Source organism: Calidris pugnax, unplaced genomic scaffold, assembly GCF_001431845.1.
Source record: "Calidris pugnax isolate Ruff unplaced genomic scaffold, ASM143184v1 scaffold28, whole genome shotgun sequence".
Lineage (NCBI taxonomy): Eukaryota > Metazoa > Chordata > Aves > Charadriiformes > Scolopacidae > Calidris > Calidris pugnax.
Genome location: NW_015090842.1, coordinates 15,589,919 through 15,607,867, shown reverse-complemented (window position 1 = coordinate 15,607,867; position 17,949 = coordinate 15,589,919). Strand labels below are relative to the sequence as shown.

General features: G+C 38.3%; 1 protein-coding gene across 3 annotated transcripts in view; it reads right to left on the bottom strand.

Moving 5' to 3' along the window:
* ADCY7 (adenylate cyclase 7) overlaps positions 1-17,949 on the bottom strand; it is a 64,330-nt gene that overhangs the window by 10,288 nt on the left and 36,093 nt on the right. For all 3 annotated transcript variants that reach the window (XM_014942181.1, XM_014942179.1, XM_014942180.1), the window contains 13 exons: positions 17,474-17,623; positions 15,052-15,200; positions 14,622-14,733; positions 11,949-12,076; positions 11,440-11,598; positions 7,757-7,889; positions 6,279-6,464; positions 5,673-5,716; positions 4,975-5,055; positions 3,571-3,643; positions 2,676-2,773; positions 1,899-1,983; positions 255-392 (listed from right to left, as the gene is read on the bottom strand). In XM_014942181.1, the coding sequence (XP_014797667.1) occupies positions 255-392; positions 1,899-1,983; positions 2,676-2,773; positions 3,571-3,643; positions 4,975-5,055; positions 5,673-5,716; positions 6,279-6,464; positions 7,757-7,889; positions 11,440-11,598; positions 11,949-12,076; positions 14,622-14,733; positions 15,052-15,200; positions 17,474-17,623 (1,536 nt within the window). The remainder of the gene's footprint in view (positions 1-254; positions 393-1,898; positions 1,984-2,675; positions 2,774-3,570; positions 3,644-4,974; positions 5,056-5,672; positions 5,717-6,278; positions 6,465-7,756; positions 7,890-11,439; positions 11,599-11,948; positions 12,077-14,621; positions 14,734-15,051; positions 15,201-17,473; positions 17,624-17,949) is intronic.

The following is a 17,949-nucleotide window of genomic DNA, read 5'->3' as shown; positions in this document are numbered from 1 at the left end:
AGAACTCAAGTCTCTCACATGAACTTTCAGTTCTACAAACTGGGAACTTCTACTTTTAATGCTTTTACTTTTAATGCATCGTGCATTATCCTTGTGTAAATCAACTCATGCTGCAAATCAGACATCAGGAAAAGGAGTAAATAGCAAGGTACTTGAAAATAACACAGGAAGTTACTTAAACTTCAATACTACAATAAGGTCACAGCTTCAATGCTACAGTAAGTTCACAGAATAAACATAATGCGATTACTTACCATATTAAAAATGGCTATAATGAGCAAGGCACCTATAGTGATGACTGCTAATGGAAGCCTAATTAAAGGCATCGTTTCCACCTTTTCTGAGATGGCACAAAGATGGCGCAGGAAAGGCCGCCGTTCTGAGCAGCACTTCTGCAGACAAAATTAGTTTATTTCAGTAACATGGATAACGCTTTGATACATGGGAATAAACATTTCTAAATATAAACCACTTTCTCTCTGCAGCAGAGTGTCAAGATTCTTCATTGCAATCCTAATTTAGAAGTCTGAATCCATTCATTCAGATTAAATGCCTAATGCCTTTCCACAACTGAAAATGGAGATAATGCTTCCTTATTTCAATGGGGCTGGGTGCTAACATTTTCTGAATTTCTTCTTGAAAAATAAAAATTATGATCTGAAAGGTCTAGAAAAATATTACTAAAAATACAGTGACAACCTATGTTGTATTTTTTTAGTTATAGAGCTATAATACTATATTTGGAACTACATTTTCAGATGACTAGATAGAAACCAATGTAGACAGCCCCCTTTCTCACCATCCTAATCTCCTCCCTTTGTTGCTCTAGAGGAAAACATCTAGTAAAGCAGGTACTGGTAACAACTGTGGGCATTACTCAAGGATGAGATACCAAAACACTCCCAGCATAAAACTCAAGTCTGATGCAATTGAAATCTTGGTATTTTCTTTTTCTTTTCTCCATATTTTTTACATACGTAGAAAACGTACATGCATATGTACACACACACCTCTCTACACACATATATATAAAAATCCATCCACTCATATAGATACATACATAAACACCATACATGCTATCAAACTGTACTTTTAAATCACTCATAAAACTTAATCCCATGTAGAAAGTACAATTTTCTTTTTTTTTTTTTCCCCCTCTTTTACCCAACTTGAACCCGGCTCAGTAAGAGCCCGTCTCTTTCTGCAGCAGTTTTCCTGGGGGAGCACAGGATGATGGTGGCATCTTCTCAACAGACCTTCAGAACTCCCTCTCACCCTTGCTCTAGCCCAACACAGATGTGATGAGTGTGAGGAACTCTAAACGTCTCTATGGCACTACAGATTTTTAAACAGTAATTGCATGCATTTAATAATGCAAAGAAAAATGAACTACAAATGCAAAGGGTCCTAATTGATGTAATGGTGAATTTGGAATTGTAACAGCTATGAAATTGTTGCCAATAAATTATTCATACGTTTGTAATTTTCATGGGGCTTTACAAATGATTACGAAAACTAATCTTGCATTCAAACTTATTTTGTTTCTGTTGTAGAAAATATCAGGATTTGCAACCAAAATAACTATTAAAGACAAACACAAAAATAAAAATCAATTAAAAATAACCCCAACCCCATTCAGCAAGTGTTAATATCTTTCTCCTCCCCTGCAACCATCTATTCTGGCACCCAAATAATTCTGAATTATAATGAGAATTTTCAGACATGAAAATCTGTTTTCAGGCAACGAAATCTTCTGGTAACCTGAGTTCAAGGCTCCTGTAACTCCTAGTGAAATTAACAGCTTAAATTCATCATCCTAAAAGATAGACCACGTTGTTGAATTACATCCATCCACTTTTGGAAACAGGAAACTTTTTTTTCTTTTTAAATAAACTTACCGTAAATTTCTCAGCAAAGCACACAAACAAAACGAGTACAATGATGACTGCAACAATGCCAAAGGAAATTCCTAATTTTGCAGTTCTAAAGAGAAGAGAAAGCATCAAACAACCCCGTGTTAAATGAAAAACATTTTCAAATCACAATTCAGACTAATGTTTGCTAACAGTGTTTCTCTAAATATAAACAGAGCTTTTCTTCCAGTAGCACTTGATGACCATAACATTGCACAGGTTTTTGTTGCTCTGCTGCACAAATAGTACTTTAAAATATTCTACTCCTCACTGGCAGCTTGAATCACATGGAAATTGCACTGCAACAGCCGTGAAGAACAAATACAGCAAAACATTCCAAATCAAACATCTGCTTTCTCAGAGGTATGAGAATCTCCTCAAAGTTCCCTCCTTTTATCTCCACACACAAAAGGATCACCTGCCAGCTAATCCCTGGTTTTTCTACTGCTCACTTAATGTGTTTACAGCCAACTATTCTTTTAAATAGTACTTCTCACTTAACTGATCATCTCCCTGTGTGTACTAAGCAAACACAATATTAAAGGAATATATCTATTTTATTTTCATACTGATACCTAGGCTCTTACGCCAACAACATGAATACACTCCTTTATTAAGGGGTAAATTAGTCCTGAGAGGTGTATGTTTCTTAAGTGTAAACCCTCAGGAACTCCAAAAGACTTTAAAAAGTTTCACAAACATGAGTTTCACTTTAGCTACTGGTTAATTTGAATCATAAATTATTAGAATACTGACACTTACCTTGGCATTATAAACATCTGTATCAGAAATATACAGAGGAACACAAAACTGGCACATAGGAAGTAACTCTTCAGTTTTGGAATAGGAATGGTGCGATACTGAAACACAGATTACAATAAATCTTAAGGACAATTCCAGGGTTTTTTAAAATTCATTATTTTTTTGTGATGACACATATATGCACATTTATACCGTATGATTAAAAATATACATAGAACTAAAAGAGAACAAAAGAAAACCACCTAATAAAATTCATTTGAACATCTGCCATGAAAAACAGCCCAGTGCAAAGGATAATATCAAACTTAGAGGGAAATCCAAGTATGTAAATCAGCACTTCACAGGTGCACATAGTCAGAATCATAAAAAAAGGATATGCACAGAAATAAACGTGACGTGTATACACGCCCCCCCAAGTAATTACATACAGTACACCACAGCACGGTAAATAAAGGCCAGTTATTCAAACAGAAAAAGTACACTGTACCTGACAAATAACAGTAATGTACTTGCAATGAAACAACCACAGAAAGCAAAGTATTTTCATTATGGATGCAGAAATACTTTTCTTAAAAGAAATACATCTCATTGCATTTGAGATAAGTTCTTCATATAGCAAAGTGGCCAAACTCCTACTAACTCTCTTATGGCAAGAATTTATCCACAGATTAGAGAGAATTTCCTTTAATCTATAGAATTAGCATTCTCGGGGAAGAACGACCAACTCAAACGAATCAGGAAATCTGCTTTCCATTAGTTACCAACACCTCCTTGGATGTGAAGTCACCTCCAGAATCCCATTTCAGAATGAAAAAAAACAGAGTTTCAAATATATTCTTATGTTGCTCTGGAGTGCAAATCATAGACCAAAAAGGATTATTTTGCTCCTACCGACCTCTTTTTCAAGACTGGGTTCTGCAAATATCAGTGAAAATCCCCAGAAGTCATCCGATCTGCCACACCAGGGGCTGCATTTAAAGAGAGACAAGTTACAAAAGGGATGCACCGGGCCAAGGAGGGTACGCAGAAGCCTGACTGTGGTTGAGACTCCAAGCACACAGGGTGAGAGTGCCACTGGCTTACACACATCTGACACTTCTGCAAGGTCTTTACGTTTCACGGCACAAGACATGAGGGGTTATGCTTTTATGTAGCTCAAAGACAGATCCAGAACACTCTCAGACAGCAGCGTCTGCCAGTTACATACATAATGTAACCCCAGACTGTCTCCAAGGTTCACGAATAGGAAACTGTAATAGCAGATGTTAGAGGTGGCTCACAGCCTCCAAAAACTTCCCCCAAATAATATCAGGCCCCTATTAGGAGTAGCTGAGATCAGTCTTGCTGCAATTGACATGAAAGAAAGAGTTGAACTTTCTTCTTGAATACACAGTTTCACTTTGCATAGGAATTTAAATCATAGAATCACAGAATGGTTAGAGTTGGAAGGGACCTTAAAGATCATGGAGTTCCCATCCCCCTGCCCTGGGCAGGGACACCTCCCACCAGACCAGGTTGCTCCAAGCCCCATCCAGCCTGGCCTTGAACCCCTCCAGGGATGGGGCAGCCACAGCTTCTCTGAGAAACCTGTTCCAGTGTCTCACCACCCTCACAGCAAAGAATTTCTTTCTAGTATCTAATCTAACTCTCCCCTCTTCCAGTTAAAAACGTTACCCCTCATCCTATCGCTACACTCCCTGATAAAGAGTCCCTCTCCATTTAAAAAAAAAAACAAAAAAACAACCAACCAAAACAACATTGCCTTTGTCTGTCTGCTTGTAAATGCAAATATAGTGCCAAAGATACCACCAGCTACTGATAGACCATATTCCCTCAGTGAACCAGACACTCAAGCAATTTTATCATTACCCCCCAAAACTGTGCTTTGGCTTTATATACAGGTTTTGTTCAGGGCTGCACTCCATTTCCTGATGTTCTTATTTTAATAAGCAAAACACCAACATTAACTTCCTGTCCTGTCGTACATTGCAGTTTGGGTCATTATTTTAGACAGTCATTAACAAAGCAATAATTTTGCTATTTCATAGTTCTATAGCACATTGAAAAGCTAGACTAACCATTGGCTTCTTGCTATAATAATGCAGCAATACTCTCATATTCAAATTAAAATGAAAAGGAACTAAAATAAGTAAAAACCAACTGAAGACCAAAAAAAAGGGAAGATAAAAATCCTGGTAACTTTCAATTTTTAAGAAGTAAATTTTATATTTAGACTTAAAATTGAGAATGCAGATTGTTCTCAAAGAAAAGATTAAGAGAAAAGTAAAACACCGCATACTTAGTTGAACTGAGGCCCTCAATGGTTGACATCATTTCATCATAAATATCTTCCTCTATCCTTCCCTTCTGAGATGAATTTCTGAGAATGAAATGAAGTCCATGTCACAAATGCTATTCAGAAACAATTAATGGCTACAGAGGACGATGCTTTCTTAGTACACAAGTGAGGTGAGCTACTACTAAGTTAAACAAGAATGCTCCAAACTGATACACATCCATAAGCACTTTACTAAGCATTCCTCTAGTTACTCAGATCATGCAATTTTTAAGATAATACATTGATAAACTAAGAGAATGTTTCCGAAGTAAAAAAATCATCAACTTAATTAACTCAGTGGTACAGGTACCATTGTCTGCATTTCTACATATAGCATTTTTCATTACACTACAATGGCATACAGTAATACTACTAACCAAAGACATATCTTGTTAAATATAAGATATAGTTACTTATAATATTATGACTAACCAAAGACATATCTTGTTAAATATAATATATAGTTACTTATATTACATTAAACTGTGTTTATTTTGTACTATAATATTTACAAAAAATATGTAGCATCTATGAGTAAGAAAACTAAAAACATATTTTTAAAAAAAGTTGTTTATTTTGTACTATAATATTTACAAAAAAACCTAGCATCTATGAGCAAGAAAACTAAAAACGTATTTTTAAAAAAGTATTTGACAAACCTGTCGGAAGTTCTCTGGCGCCCAGTGGTACACAAAGGTATTTCCTAAAGCAAATAAGGAGTTAAGAATAAGTTACATGCTCCATAAATAGCAAACTACTATTGAAAAATCAACTTCAGGAAGCTGCTAAAAACATTTTTAATCACATATAAAAATCAAGAACCATTCTCAAATAGAAAAGTTTATCAAAATCTACCCTTTCCAGCAATGTTTTCTGCTTTAGCAAGTTAGCATTTTCTGACCAAAAAAAATTGTTACAAAAGAATTGAACAGATCTTTCCTCTTATTTTTTTCCACAAACTGAAATAACTAGCATCAGCAGAGGCAAATAGACTGGAAAATACTTCCACAAACCCGGAAGATAGTTTCAAAGCCTTACTTTGAAGGTTTACTACGGTTACAGCATGCTAGAGTTTGGCAGAGTTTGAGCACTGTAAAGTTCTGGCAGAAATAGTTGTTGCACAGGTACCTTCTCAGTTCTCTGCAGACATTTAAGACCAAGAGTCACAGCAGAGCATCAGCCACAAAGGCCATGTCAGATTCCAAGTCTCACACCACAGACACGAGGAGCAGCTTGCAATCACAGGATGACACTTCAAACCTCACCTTTCTTCGCCTTCCTTGTGAACCTGAAGAGTCGCTGCTCACACTTTCTCTGTGGTTCAGGTGGGCAAAGGGCCTGGCTGCTCCCCAGGACTCTAAATAACGTGTCATCCGAACGGACGCTCGCATCTTCAGGCCATCATTAACTCTTGTTTTAGGGAGATGATTGTTTGATACGCATTGTTTGGACTAACAGAAAAAACACACTCATTTAGAAACCAGAAAATGATACAAATTGGAAAGAAATGAAGCTCTGTGTACTTGAGTGGTTTAGGACTATACAATCTAGCCATTTAGTAGGGCTCTAAACACCCATCAGGAATGTGTCAGCCAACCTCAGTTCCTTTATCTCATTTAATTAATGTGAGCTAAAGCAAATTATGACATAATGAATTTGCTTCAGCTGCCTTTACAAGCCTTTGCTTGTAGCACTGCAACATTCCAACCTCCTGGTTTATTTACGATGGTGCGAGAGATCGCAGGATCTCATGAATAGATACAATTTCCTTGCAGTCAGCACAACCAGAGGGGAAAAAGATCCCCAATTCCTGAGCTAGGGCGTACCAAAACTGCGGTTGGGAGAAGATCCCACAGATTACAGACTCAGCATTAGATTATATCCCCACATCACAGGTGAAGAGGCAGGCAGTATATACAGGGCACACAAAAATACCCTTGTGGGTCTAAAAAGAAGCTAAAACTACAGAATAAACCAATACATCAATGACTAACACTTCACAGGGATCTTCAAGTGAACAGGGACCATTTTAATAGACTTAGATCCCAATGCTGAGAAGATTCATTGTGTACTTGGAGGGGGGGTAGCAGTGCTGAGTACCTAAAACATGCAACGATAAGACTGAGCTCTTGCTAATTAATAGTGACTCGATACTGTTCCTTCCTGTAAAGATCCTGAAGGAAAGAAATTTGTATTTTTCATTCTTTCTTCCTTAGAAATATTTTACTCATCAACCACAAGCAGATTCAAAATAGCAATATTCCAGGTGTTTGCAGTTACCAGGCTCTAAAGGGGCAACCAACAGCTGCTAACTTTACACCTTGAAAAGGCGGCAAATCTCACATATAAGATAATGAGGAAGATTCCAGAAGTTATTTTATAAGGAATATTTTATCTGAAAGTGGCCACCCAGTACAGGTATTCTTTCATGACTTCATCCCACCTTTTGACTTGGATTTGTGCAAGAGACACTTCACACAAATAGTGAAATACGTATTTTTACTCTATGTGAACCACATAGAGGTTTCAGCATTAACACCTACTAGCTTCAAGCTAATAGTCCTATCATAAAACAGTAGGACGTGCTTTCAGACTGAAGTCCCAAATCCAGGCCACTCAGATGACTCATACCATGCTTTAATTCTGTTCCTGACTTAAAAGGTGTATGCACCTCAGACACCTGTGTACTTTAAATGTACGTATATAATTGAATAAATATACATGTTTGAAAACATACACATACCCTTGGATCAACCACTAAGTAGGTTTTGATATTCATGGATTCCAGGTAAGGATCCCTCAGGTGTCCGTTCCCTTCTTCCACTTCATAAGCTTTGCCTAGGTGATTTAATGTTGCTTCAGTAATGTGTACACGGCTGAGAAGGAGAGAAAGAACAAGAGACCCAAACACTTACAGAAAGGTCACATTAAACATTTAATTTACATTTCAATGGCCACTGCTGACATTTCTGCTTTTCAGCCATCTTGTGCTCTGGCAGCCAACTGCAAAATCCTGCCAGCACTTAAAAGTGTATTTGCAATCCTCTACTGCAGTTCTTCGTCACACGTCTTTCATAGCAGGTATGCTAAAAAACACTTCCCAGAATGAGATACTATCAGTATAAACTTAAATTGAAATAAGCAGAGATTTAAGAAGAAATGTGCTCAAAGGAGATCTGATGACTGACAAGACAGACTCACTCACAGGCAGGTTGTTTCAGATGGCAAGAGCTGCAAGGAAGCTCACAAAACACAAGCGAGGCCTGTCTCATGCTAGAAATACATGAGGAGGGGAGGAGATGGTTACAAAGTCTGGAAGAAAAAGGTGGAAAAGCTTTTTTGTCAACTAGGAGGGTGATTCTGAAAGCCTGCTGCTTCTGACTGAAGAAATCAGAGGAGAGCATAACACAGCAACAGACTTCTAAGGGGAGCAGCTCATATTTTTCTGTGCCCATTCACACTTTCCCATAAATGCAATTTAGTTCAGTATCCCAAATCAGGTATTTCCATATAAATTACCAGTAATATCTTTCCATATAATTTCTCAACACGAGACTTGAGCGTGTTCATCAAATAGCAATTCTTTTCTGATATTCTATTTTCTTATTGTTCATCTTCCCACAGGTTTTCTCACTTCTCTTTGGCGCGGAGGGGTTAAACACTGTGCTGTTGGTCCTACAATCCATCAGCACAGAGCTGGGAACAGAACATTTCCCAAATGGAAGCTGACAGCATGCAGCACTCCTGCCTAACTACAGAGAGCAAGGGGGTCTCTGTCCCATCCGCCTCTACTCACACCGCATGTAGGTTTGACCAAAGACAATTTAGTCAAAATCTGGAGACCACTGGCTTCCCACAAGGAAGAACAGAAAATTCCTCAATCCTTTTGGAGACAAAAGGTAACAGTTTTGGAATATACAAAATGCATGTTTTTATGCATCTCTAACTGTCTCTAAAACCTGTTTTTTTGTTACCTTGATTATGTGGGTTTGCAATCAAGACGAACCTTCAGATGTGAAATTTTAAAGCTTGCTCTAAAGCATCATTTTCTCCCATAGGGACTGAGGGATACTGGCTGATGTCTGTACTGAGCCCTAAAACACTCACGTGCTGCAGCAAGTTTTCTTGTGGTATAAGTGGTTTTCCACTTATGTCAGAGAGCGGTACATTTGTTCACTATGCACCATTTTCCATTTTACCAAGCTTCCTCTCCCCTCTTCCCCAGATCACACGCTGCTGTACATTTCCCATCTTACTGTAAACTTTTTTTTTTCCATTTAAATGTCTGTGCTGATGATTTGTCAGCAGTTACTAAAGCTTACTGGAGTCCAGGATCAGCACAGGAGCAAAAGGTGCTACCACTGAAGCTGCCTCCCAAAGGCAAGCTGTAACGTGCACTGTGGCATTTACCGCGCTAGTACACAATACCTAAGACACTGCACTCAATTTCCTACACTAACAGGCCTGAGAATAACATACTCTGATCTTTCAGGTACATACACGAGAGAAATGGCCCTAAATGCATTTTTAATTTTGGTTTTATGATAGTCCTTTCCGCTTTATAGTGTATTAGATTGTTATGAATGCAAATAATTTTTAAAATCACAAAGAAGATCGACAAGAATACTCTGTCAATGGAAATAAAATATTTATAAAGCCACAAGTTTACCTGTATCCTTTCACGACATTAGAATTCCTTCATTTACAGAAACCCAAATACATACTTCCTATTTTAAATAAAAAACCTCAAACTGCTCCCAATAACAAGGCTTCTGCTTCCAAAGGAGCAGGACTACCTAACATCAGAATGGGGAATCGCAGACACATCATTTTTCTGCAGAGCAGGAAACAAATGTAACATAACATTTGCATAATGAATAGAAACCCGTCCTCCCTGTAAGGCTCAGCCTTCCACAAATGGAAGGTTTTCTCTGGCTCCTTGTGAAACCCATGATAAGCAAGTGCTTGACATGTATAGGTATAGGAAGTATTAAGTACAATGTTTCAGAACGAGCAAGTCAACCTAAACCAGCTGTGTTCTTTAACAGCTTATCAAACATAAGCACAAAGAATGTAATGCAATAATCAAAGTTTTCAAGATTAGGCAATGGTCCTAAACATGACTAAGAAAAGTATGTTTTCGTGCCATACTCAGTCACGTTGTTTGCTTTACTAACAAAAGAAGCTTTACAACTCTGTATTCTTGATTAATCATGCTGAGTCAACACACTAAAACACTCAACTTGCAGAGCATTGCAGCTGCTAACCAAGCTCCAAGGAGTTTTCTTTCTGTTTCGGTTACCAATGCAAGAAAACAATTTGATATTCATACCCTCTTGTCATTTTGCAGAAATTAATTGCTAAGTTACAAGCGTATCCCTAAAAGCTGTCTGAGGCATAGAAATAATAAGAAACCCTATAATGTCACTTGTTAGAATCACATTCCAAGAGAAATCAATACTTTAATGCTTTAACATACACCCACGTGAATGCTGTTCAATTAGTAAGTACTAATTTGCATAGACTACCAAGAACCTACAAAATCATGGTCTCATTTGGGAATGGAAAAAGGGAAAGGGGAAAAGGGAAAAAAGGGAAAAAGGGAAGGGAAAAGTTGGGGGGGGAATAGTTTCTTAGCTGAATTCTAATCCCCAAATTCAACTTAGAAAATAGGGCAGGGGGAATGTAGTTTCCTAAATGAGGAAAAAATAAAAGTTTTTTTAAAACACGACCATGTTGTATTTGTCTTTTTCAATAAGCATCTTCAAAAAGGCAGCACGAACATCAGCCTCAGACCCAATCCTCTGCAGTGCTGAGCAGCACACGGCAGGTTCTGTTACCGCTTTGCCTCAGCTCTGCCACTCAGGACTACTCACTCTCCTTCCCATTCCACCCATGACAAACACTGTGCAGAGAGAATACACAACAACCAACAGCTCCAAACTCTCCTTGCCTGGATGCTTCTCATCAGGCTGCATTTTAACTGCAGTTGGGGTGGTGCCGAATATAGAGCTAATATAAATCAAGTGGGACATATCGATATGTTAACAGAACTGTAGGTAAATATGCAGCTTTGCTTTGTCAACATAAGTAGCCTATCTATTCTTTAGCTGAACTTACAAATATAGTATTATCCCTATGCACAATGTGAAAAATTAAGTCAACATAATGCACTGTGGAAGACACACAAGTTTCTCCTAAGTGTTCTTAGGCAGTAAGTTGCCTAAGAACAGAATTTTATAGTTCACTGAAAACAGAATCAGAAAATGTTAACACTTTACAGCTCTGGTAAGTACACATTTGTCTTATAATTATCCCATTCTAAGGATTTGTGTCATGGCACAGTTACAAAATCCAGACTCATAAACCAGGGTTAAGAAAAACACGATGACAGAGTGGATGAGCAGGGAGAGGGAAGATCCTCACCCAGGTACACCCGCAGACTCCATGCGGTTCGCTAAGGACACGTCGTGCGACCAGACGTCGTACTGCCACTTCCGGAGGCCGATGACACCGCACAGCACGTTCCCAGAATGGATACCCACCCGCATGTTGATATCCACTCCCGTGGCTTCTCTCACCTGCCTGGGGAGGGAGGAGGGAATCAGAGCAGAAGTTACACCTGATCGTCTCTCCTCCTCCAGCAGATCTGTTTAAGTTTAGTCTCATTATGCACTTAGTGCCTGCCTGGGGAGGGAGGAGGGAATCAGAGCAGAAGTTACACCTGATCGTCTCTCCTCCTCCAGCAGATCTGTTGAAGTTTAGTCTCATTATGCACTTAGTGCAAAGACAAGAGACAAGCTTATGACTTGATGCGCAACTATCCAACTACAGCTAATAAACACGCTTTGAATGTTGACAAGAAAACTAAGAATGACTTTATTCAATATCTTCATAGCTTTGATACATTAAAAAGCCTTCTCTGGTGTACTTACTTTATTGCTTCACACATGTCAAGTCCCATTTTGACACAGTTCCTGGCGTGAACCGGTAAGGACACAGGCAGGCCTGAGACACAGTAGTAGCAGTCTCCCAGGATTTTTATTCTCATGCATTCATTTTCCTGTGAAATTACAATAAACACATTTAACAGAAAAAAAAAAATTAACTGCAAGTAGTCTAATGACATCAAAACTACGACTTGTCTGTATCATTTTAAGAAGCCAGGCTTCATTCAATCCATGCTGAAGCAAAGCTTACTTCTTTCCCACCTCCAAATGCCTGGACATTGCTCACTGGAGAGTAACAGAAATGACCACTTCAAGCATTTCTGAAATAAAATCATCTTACTAGTTCCTGACTTTATTCTTGAACTGTTTGTAATTGAGAAACTATAAATAAAAATAAAACTGTCACAGAATTTACCATCTAAAGGATGAAATGTACTTATCTATCTTTAATCTTTGTTTTTATTAAGACTGTTAGGAATTAAAATGCCCAACCTTGTAGCTTTGCAGAAGCAAAATGGGTTTTTTTGTTTCAAATATGACTGAAGAGGAAGCCAGCACACACCACAACTTGCTCTTGCTAATAAAAAAAAAATTGTACTACCTGGCAGCAGAGCCTACTGGCTGGAGAGAGGAAAGGGGAAGAGCAAAGATCTCCTCATACTGTCTTTTGTTTAAACATTACTGAAGAATTTTAACTACAAAGGTTGCAAGCGACCCAGGGCTAATTCTGCAAGGCTGTATAGTGTTTGACTGATGAGTGGAGATGGCTTCATTTGGGCCAGCTGACACCTCCAGCTGCCCAGCCCTCCCTGCTGTGGGAACAGCCTAGCAATTCTTCAATCAACTCCAAAAGACCCTGCTTTACAACCAGCCCAAATCAGTGACAATTTACCAAGCTAAGCTGTTCTCCCTCATCAACAAAAGTCTTAAGAGAACATTCACCATTCTCCACCATCTTAAGCCCTCCAGTAGGTTCTGGGTGTTGGAGGAAGCAGCAAGCTTGGATAGCCCTGTGCTTCAGCTTCAGAGATGAATGGGGGAACCTACCCTAGATTAGAGCTCTTAGACCTCAGTAGCCAGCTCAGTAGCCAGGTTATTAGGTAAACTGGAGCCTACAATGTTTTTACATTATGGAAAAGATGACTGAATACTCCCCAGCAAAACAAAAATAGAACAGAAAGCAGGATCCTCTTCTTACAGCTCAACCACAGAGTTGCAAAAGACCTTGACTTTAAACAGCGCAATGTGCAGACCGGAGTCAGAAATTAAAACATACAACTCAAAATCTGGAGTACTTTCTGTTTTTCCTATCTGATGAATAGTTGCAAAAAATGACCAAATGTCTTTAACCTCAGCTTCTACCATGGCATAAAAAGATCGTGGCAACTAAGATGACATGACATGCTCTGTGTTCTTAACAGCTGCTTTGCAACAATACAATTCCAATACAGTTAGTATGACTCTCCTATCTGCCAGTGCGTGAAGTGTTAACAGCAACTGAATTCATATAAATACAAAGACTGGCAATGTCGTTTAGTCAAAAAGGTTAACTAGGATCTTATAGCCAGAATTTAATCAGTGATGTATTCAAGAATTTATTCAGTGACACCCACAAAAGTTTAATTAAAGCAACTTCATTCCTCTGCTATATTAATAATTTTAGTTTTCCCACTTTTTCTGAAGAATTTTTAGAATTTCACAAAAACAAGATTTTCCAAGTCCATTCATTTTCTAATTTGCATTCAGACTATATCTAAATATAGTCAATTATGAAATCAAACCAGCATCTTTAAACCATGGGAAGTTTGGATAATTAGTCGCTAGTCTTGACTTATGCTTTACCGATGCTACATTTCTAGAACTAGAATTTGGGTAGGTATTTGCTTTTTTGATGTCAGATTTTCCTAAAGCCACATTTGCCTCATAAAACTAACAAAAAAAATCAGTGGATATGACAGCACATACATCCAAGGGTTTTTTGGGTCAGTTTTAGAGGGTTACAGAAACCATTACACAGAGCCAATCATGCAAACACATATATTCGATACAGTCCCAAAAACTGAGTTTGTGATTACAGTTGCAAAGAAATTAACCTCAAACAGCACTTGGAAGTGGTAAGAAGTACTGCCAGCCTGAAAGGTCAGTAGCGAGGGTATGTCTTAATAGGGACCATTTTAACCTACTTCCCATTCTTACACTTTTCTCTAAGTACCCATTATTATTACTCCTGAGCTAAAGGACTCTTTGGTTTGATGAATTATTATTCATGAATTTAAGTGTGTGCCTGAGAGCTCCCCATTAGTAGTGCCAACAAACAACCCTTCTAGCTGAACACAGCAAAGCTCCTCAATAGAGCTTGTATACAGTACCTCTTACAGCCCTATTACAGTAACTTATTGCCATCAGACAATTCACTAAACAATACAGATAAACCTCCAGACTCACGAATTGCAATTAGTAACAACTTGCTAAATGTCCTATTTTTGTTTTAAAACCTTGTTTTAATGTGATTTTGCTAGTTAGTGTGAAAGCCAAAGCAGTCTTCCCTTCCTGACTTCAGAAGCACTCATACCAGCTGCCTTCTGTCTTGCAGAAAACACTTCTTGTTTTTCCAGTGGTGGCCTTTGTCCCTACTGCACAACAAACTGCAACACCCACCTTTGCAATCTGATCAAACTTTCCAAAAAGTTCATTCAGCATCACTACTAGTTCCTTAGGAGAGCAGTCACTGGCAAGGCGAGTGAATCCTACAATGTCTGCATAAAGAATGCTAGACAAGAACAAAAGGAAAGAACAACAGAATTGAAATATGAAGGTATGTCTATTCCACAGCCAGCTTACGTATTAAAATGCATTTAATAGAAAGCATCCCTCTCTTTGCAAAACAACTCTAGAAAAAAGGGTTCAAGTATCGCAGCTGATTTAGAAGACAGCACATCAGTTCAGGAGACATTGATCTTCCCACAACAGGGAAGCAGCTCACTTCAGCCTGAAAATCCACCTCCACCTTTTAGTTTCACTGGACTATATACACTGGGAGGAATCAGCAGCTTACATTAATATAATTACTTTCAGAGTTTCCACTTACCTAACATTTTGGTGCCTTTTTACATACAGACTGTGGAAGTTGTTGTCATGCATTTGCCTATTATCATTAGTTTCCTTCAGTCGCTCAATGATTGCTAGCTTCATTTCCATAGAGATATGAGCTGGCAGTATGGATAAGAGCAAATTTTCCTAAAAGGAGAGGCAAAAAATGAATGATGCAAAATTCTTGACACAGTAAGTTTAAAACGGAAGAATTTTGGTGACTGCAAGAAGGAAAAAAAAAAAAAAAAAAGCCTCTATTCAAATAGCTTTTTAGTAATGCATGTCAGGTTTTCCAGAAAAGATTTTTACATTTCTGTTCTCAAAAATCAACAATTTTACAGTTAAGCAAGGATGTTGCATATTTTTTCTTTTGTTCCTTGTGACCTAGATGTGACATCCCTCTGTAAGCATGAAACACACAAAATACAGTATTCCGTACTACAATTTCTGGATAATGGAAACTTATTTTTTCTGCCCATCTCTGTGTTATGTTTGCATAATATGATAAAGCTTCTAGTAAAAGCTTATATTCTATAACAAACAATCTACGTGACATTAAAAACCCTTATGAATTCTCAAATGCTGGAAAAGCAGCAACAAATACCAAAGTGTCACCAACACACTGCTAGAGCTTCAATGAACCAAGAACTGATGCCACTGAAACAGTCTTTTGAACTGAGTGAGAATACAGACTCTTCAAAACCCACTTCCATTGTGGGACTATTCAGTGCACTGTTTTACACTGCCTTTGACTTAAAAGCCAGTTCTTCAAAGACGACCCTTGCTAAGTTGCTGGGCAGAAGACAAAAAGAGAGTACTTTTAACCCAAGAAGGGCTCTACCACTCCAGAGACAGAGTCACCACAAAAGAGGAAATGTTGCATTGGAGTGGCTACAAATAGGAACTTTTTCTGATGACATCTCCAGCAAGGTTAACACATTGTGTAACTGAGTAAAATACTATCCCTTTGGAAGAAATTTTTGTCCCCTTTTCCCCCAACACCTGCTGCAGCAGTATACACACGGCAGGAGGTTGCCAGGGTTACTTAACCAGTGCCTGCCACCAAAAATAAATGCCTTGGGATCACAGTGGGAAGAGGGATACTGAGCATCAAGTACTGGACTACAGTAGGTACAAACAGCAGTTTAGTTTGAGACAGAACAGAAACACCTCCTTCCCCTCTTCTAGCATTTTAAAACTAGGAGAGTGGAGCTAGGGGAACAATTTAAACTGACAGCAGAGCCCCAGTGCATATAACGGGGCCATTTGAGGCCAACACGTTACACAGTTTTCAAGGAAGAGATGATGAACCCTGAGCTGCCTTTCTCACATCATTTTCACAGAGAAAAAAAGTGGGCGGCAAAAAGGAGACTCAAAATTGTGTGACAGATTACAACACAGATGAAAAGCAAGCTGTCCACACACTTAAGCACATCTACACTTCAAACAAGCAACCATAAAAAAAAAACCCCACCACCATGCAAGTTACCACATCGCCCAAAGAAGGAGAGCACGCTGCCTGTGTAAGCTGATTAGATGCTTCCCTGCGTGGGGAAATTCTGCCAGGACTTTCATGCAGATTTGTCATCTCATCTCACAAGATTAGCATCAGAGGACAGATCGAACTAGCAGCGTGGCATTTTCTTCTTTTCAAGTTAATCAAGTCAATCGCTTTTCAGACCCTTCCTTTTATCTAACAACTGGTGGGCAGAGAACTGGGTACACATCAGCCTTCTGGAGCTGCTGTTCTTAACCCTGCTTATACCAGGATGAAAGAGGAAAGGCGCCCTAGTTTCAGCTTTGATACTTTTTTACAATCCTTCCACAGTAAGAAATTCATGTTCCTTGCTTATTCTTTAAATACCACCAGAGTTTATGGAAATAAACAATGTCATACTCAAATACTGTAATCTAATAGATGGGGGTTTTTTTTCCCCTTAGGCTCCTTTTTTTTTTTTCTCTTTCTAGCAAAAGAAAAATTGTTTGTGAAACAAGAAAAGATAAGAACAAATAATACCTTAGAATTCAAAACAAAAAAAAATGTGACCAAGGGAAGCACAAACTAACTGCTGAAGTTACCTTATAAGTATTTTTCAGGATATTAAGGGCATTTTCTTTTAAGTTACCTTGGGCCAGTCCCAGTAACATTTTATACTAGGAAAAAATGTAACTAAAATAACTGGCAATTACATTCCTGTTACAAATACTGTGATTTTCATATAGACAAGCCACAAAGAACAGCTTCCTCCCTTTAACTTCCTCCTTTTGTTACAAATGGCACAATTTTTATTTTTGACATTAGGTGGGTATCACAAAGATTGGACCAAGCCTTTCAACATGCATTAGTCACCAAGTTTATAAAATTATACAGACTTTAGAAATGAAATCAAGCAATTCATAACATGAATTAGTTCACTCACTTGTTGCCTCTTTTCGATCTTCAACTTCATTCGGACCTGAATGCACTTTAATGTGTATCTATACAAATCCCAGGAAGCAACTTGCATTTGGCGTTTGTGAAATGCACCCATCAAATTGCCACAAAGGAAAATGACAGCATTGGCAAGTAGCTGCACAAGAAGAAAAATATTTACCCACTGCAGAACAGGCATTGATACTTCACTAATACACATTCTAATCCCTTAACAACAATCAATCCCAGGCCACCTTCAATTTTTATCATACCCTGTCACACACCAAATCAGTGTTGCAATTAGCCAGGATGTACCTGGGAAATAGAAGGCAACTCACAGAGTCACAGGCATTCCTGTATGAACATACAGTAATAACACAAAACAGAAAATTCTGCTATACCATTTAACGTTTATTTGCAGGTACCAGTGTTTGATTTAGGGAGAAACCAGTCTACAAACTCATGCATCAGCACTCTGTGTGA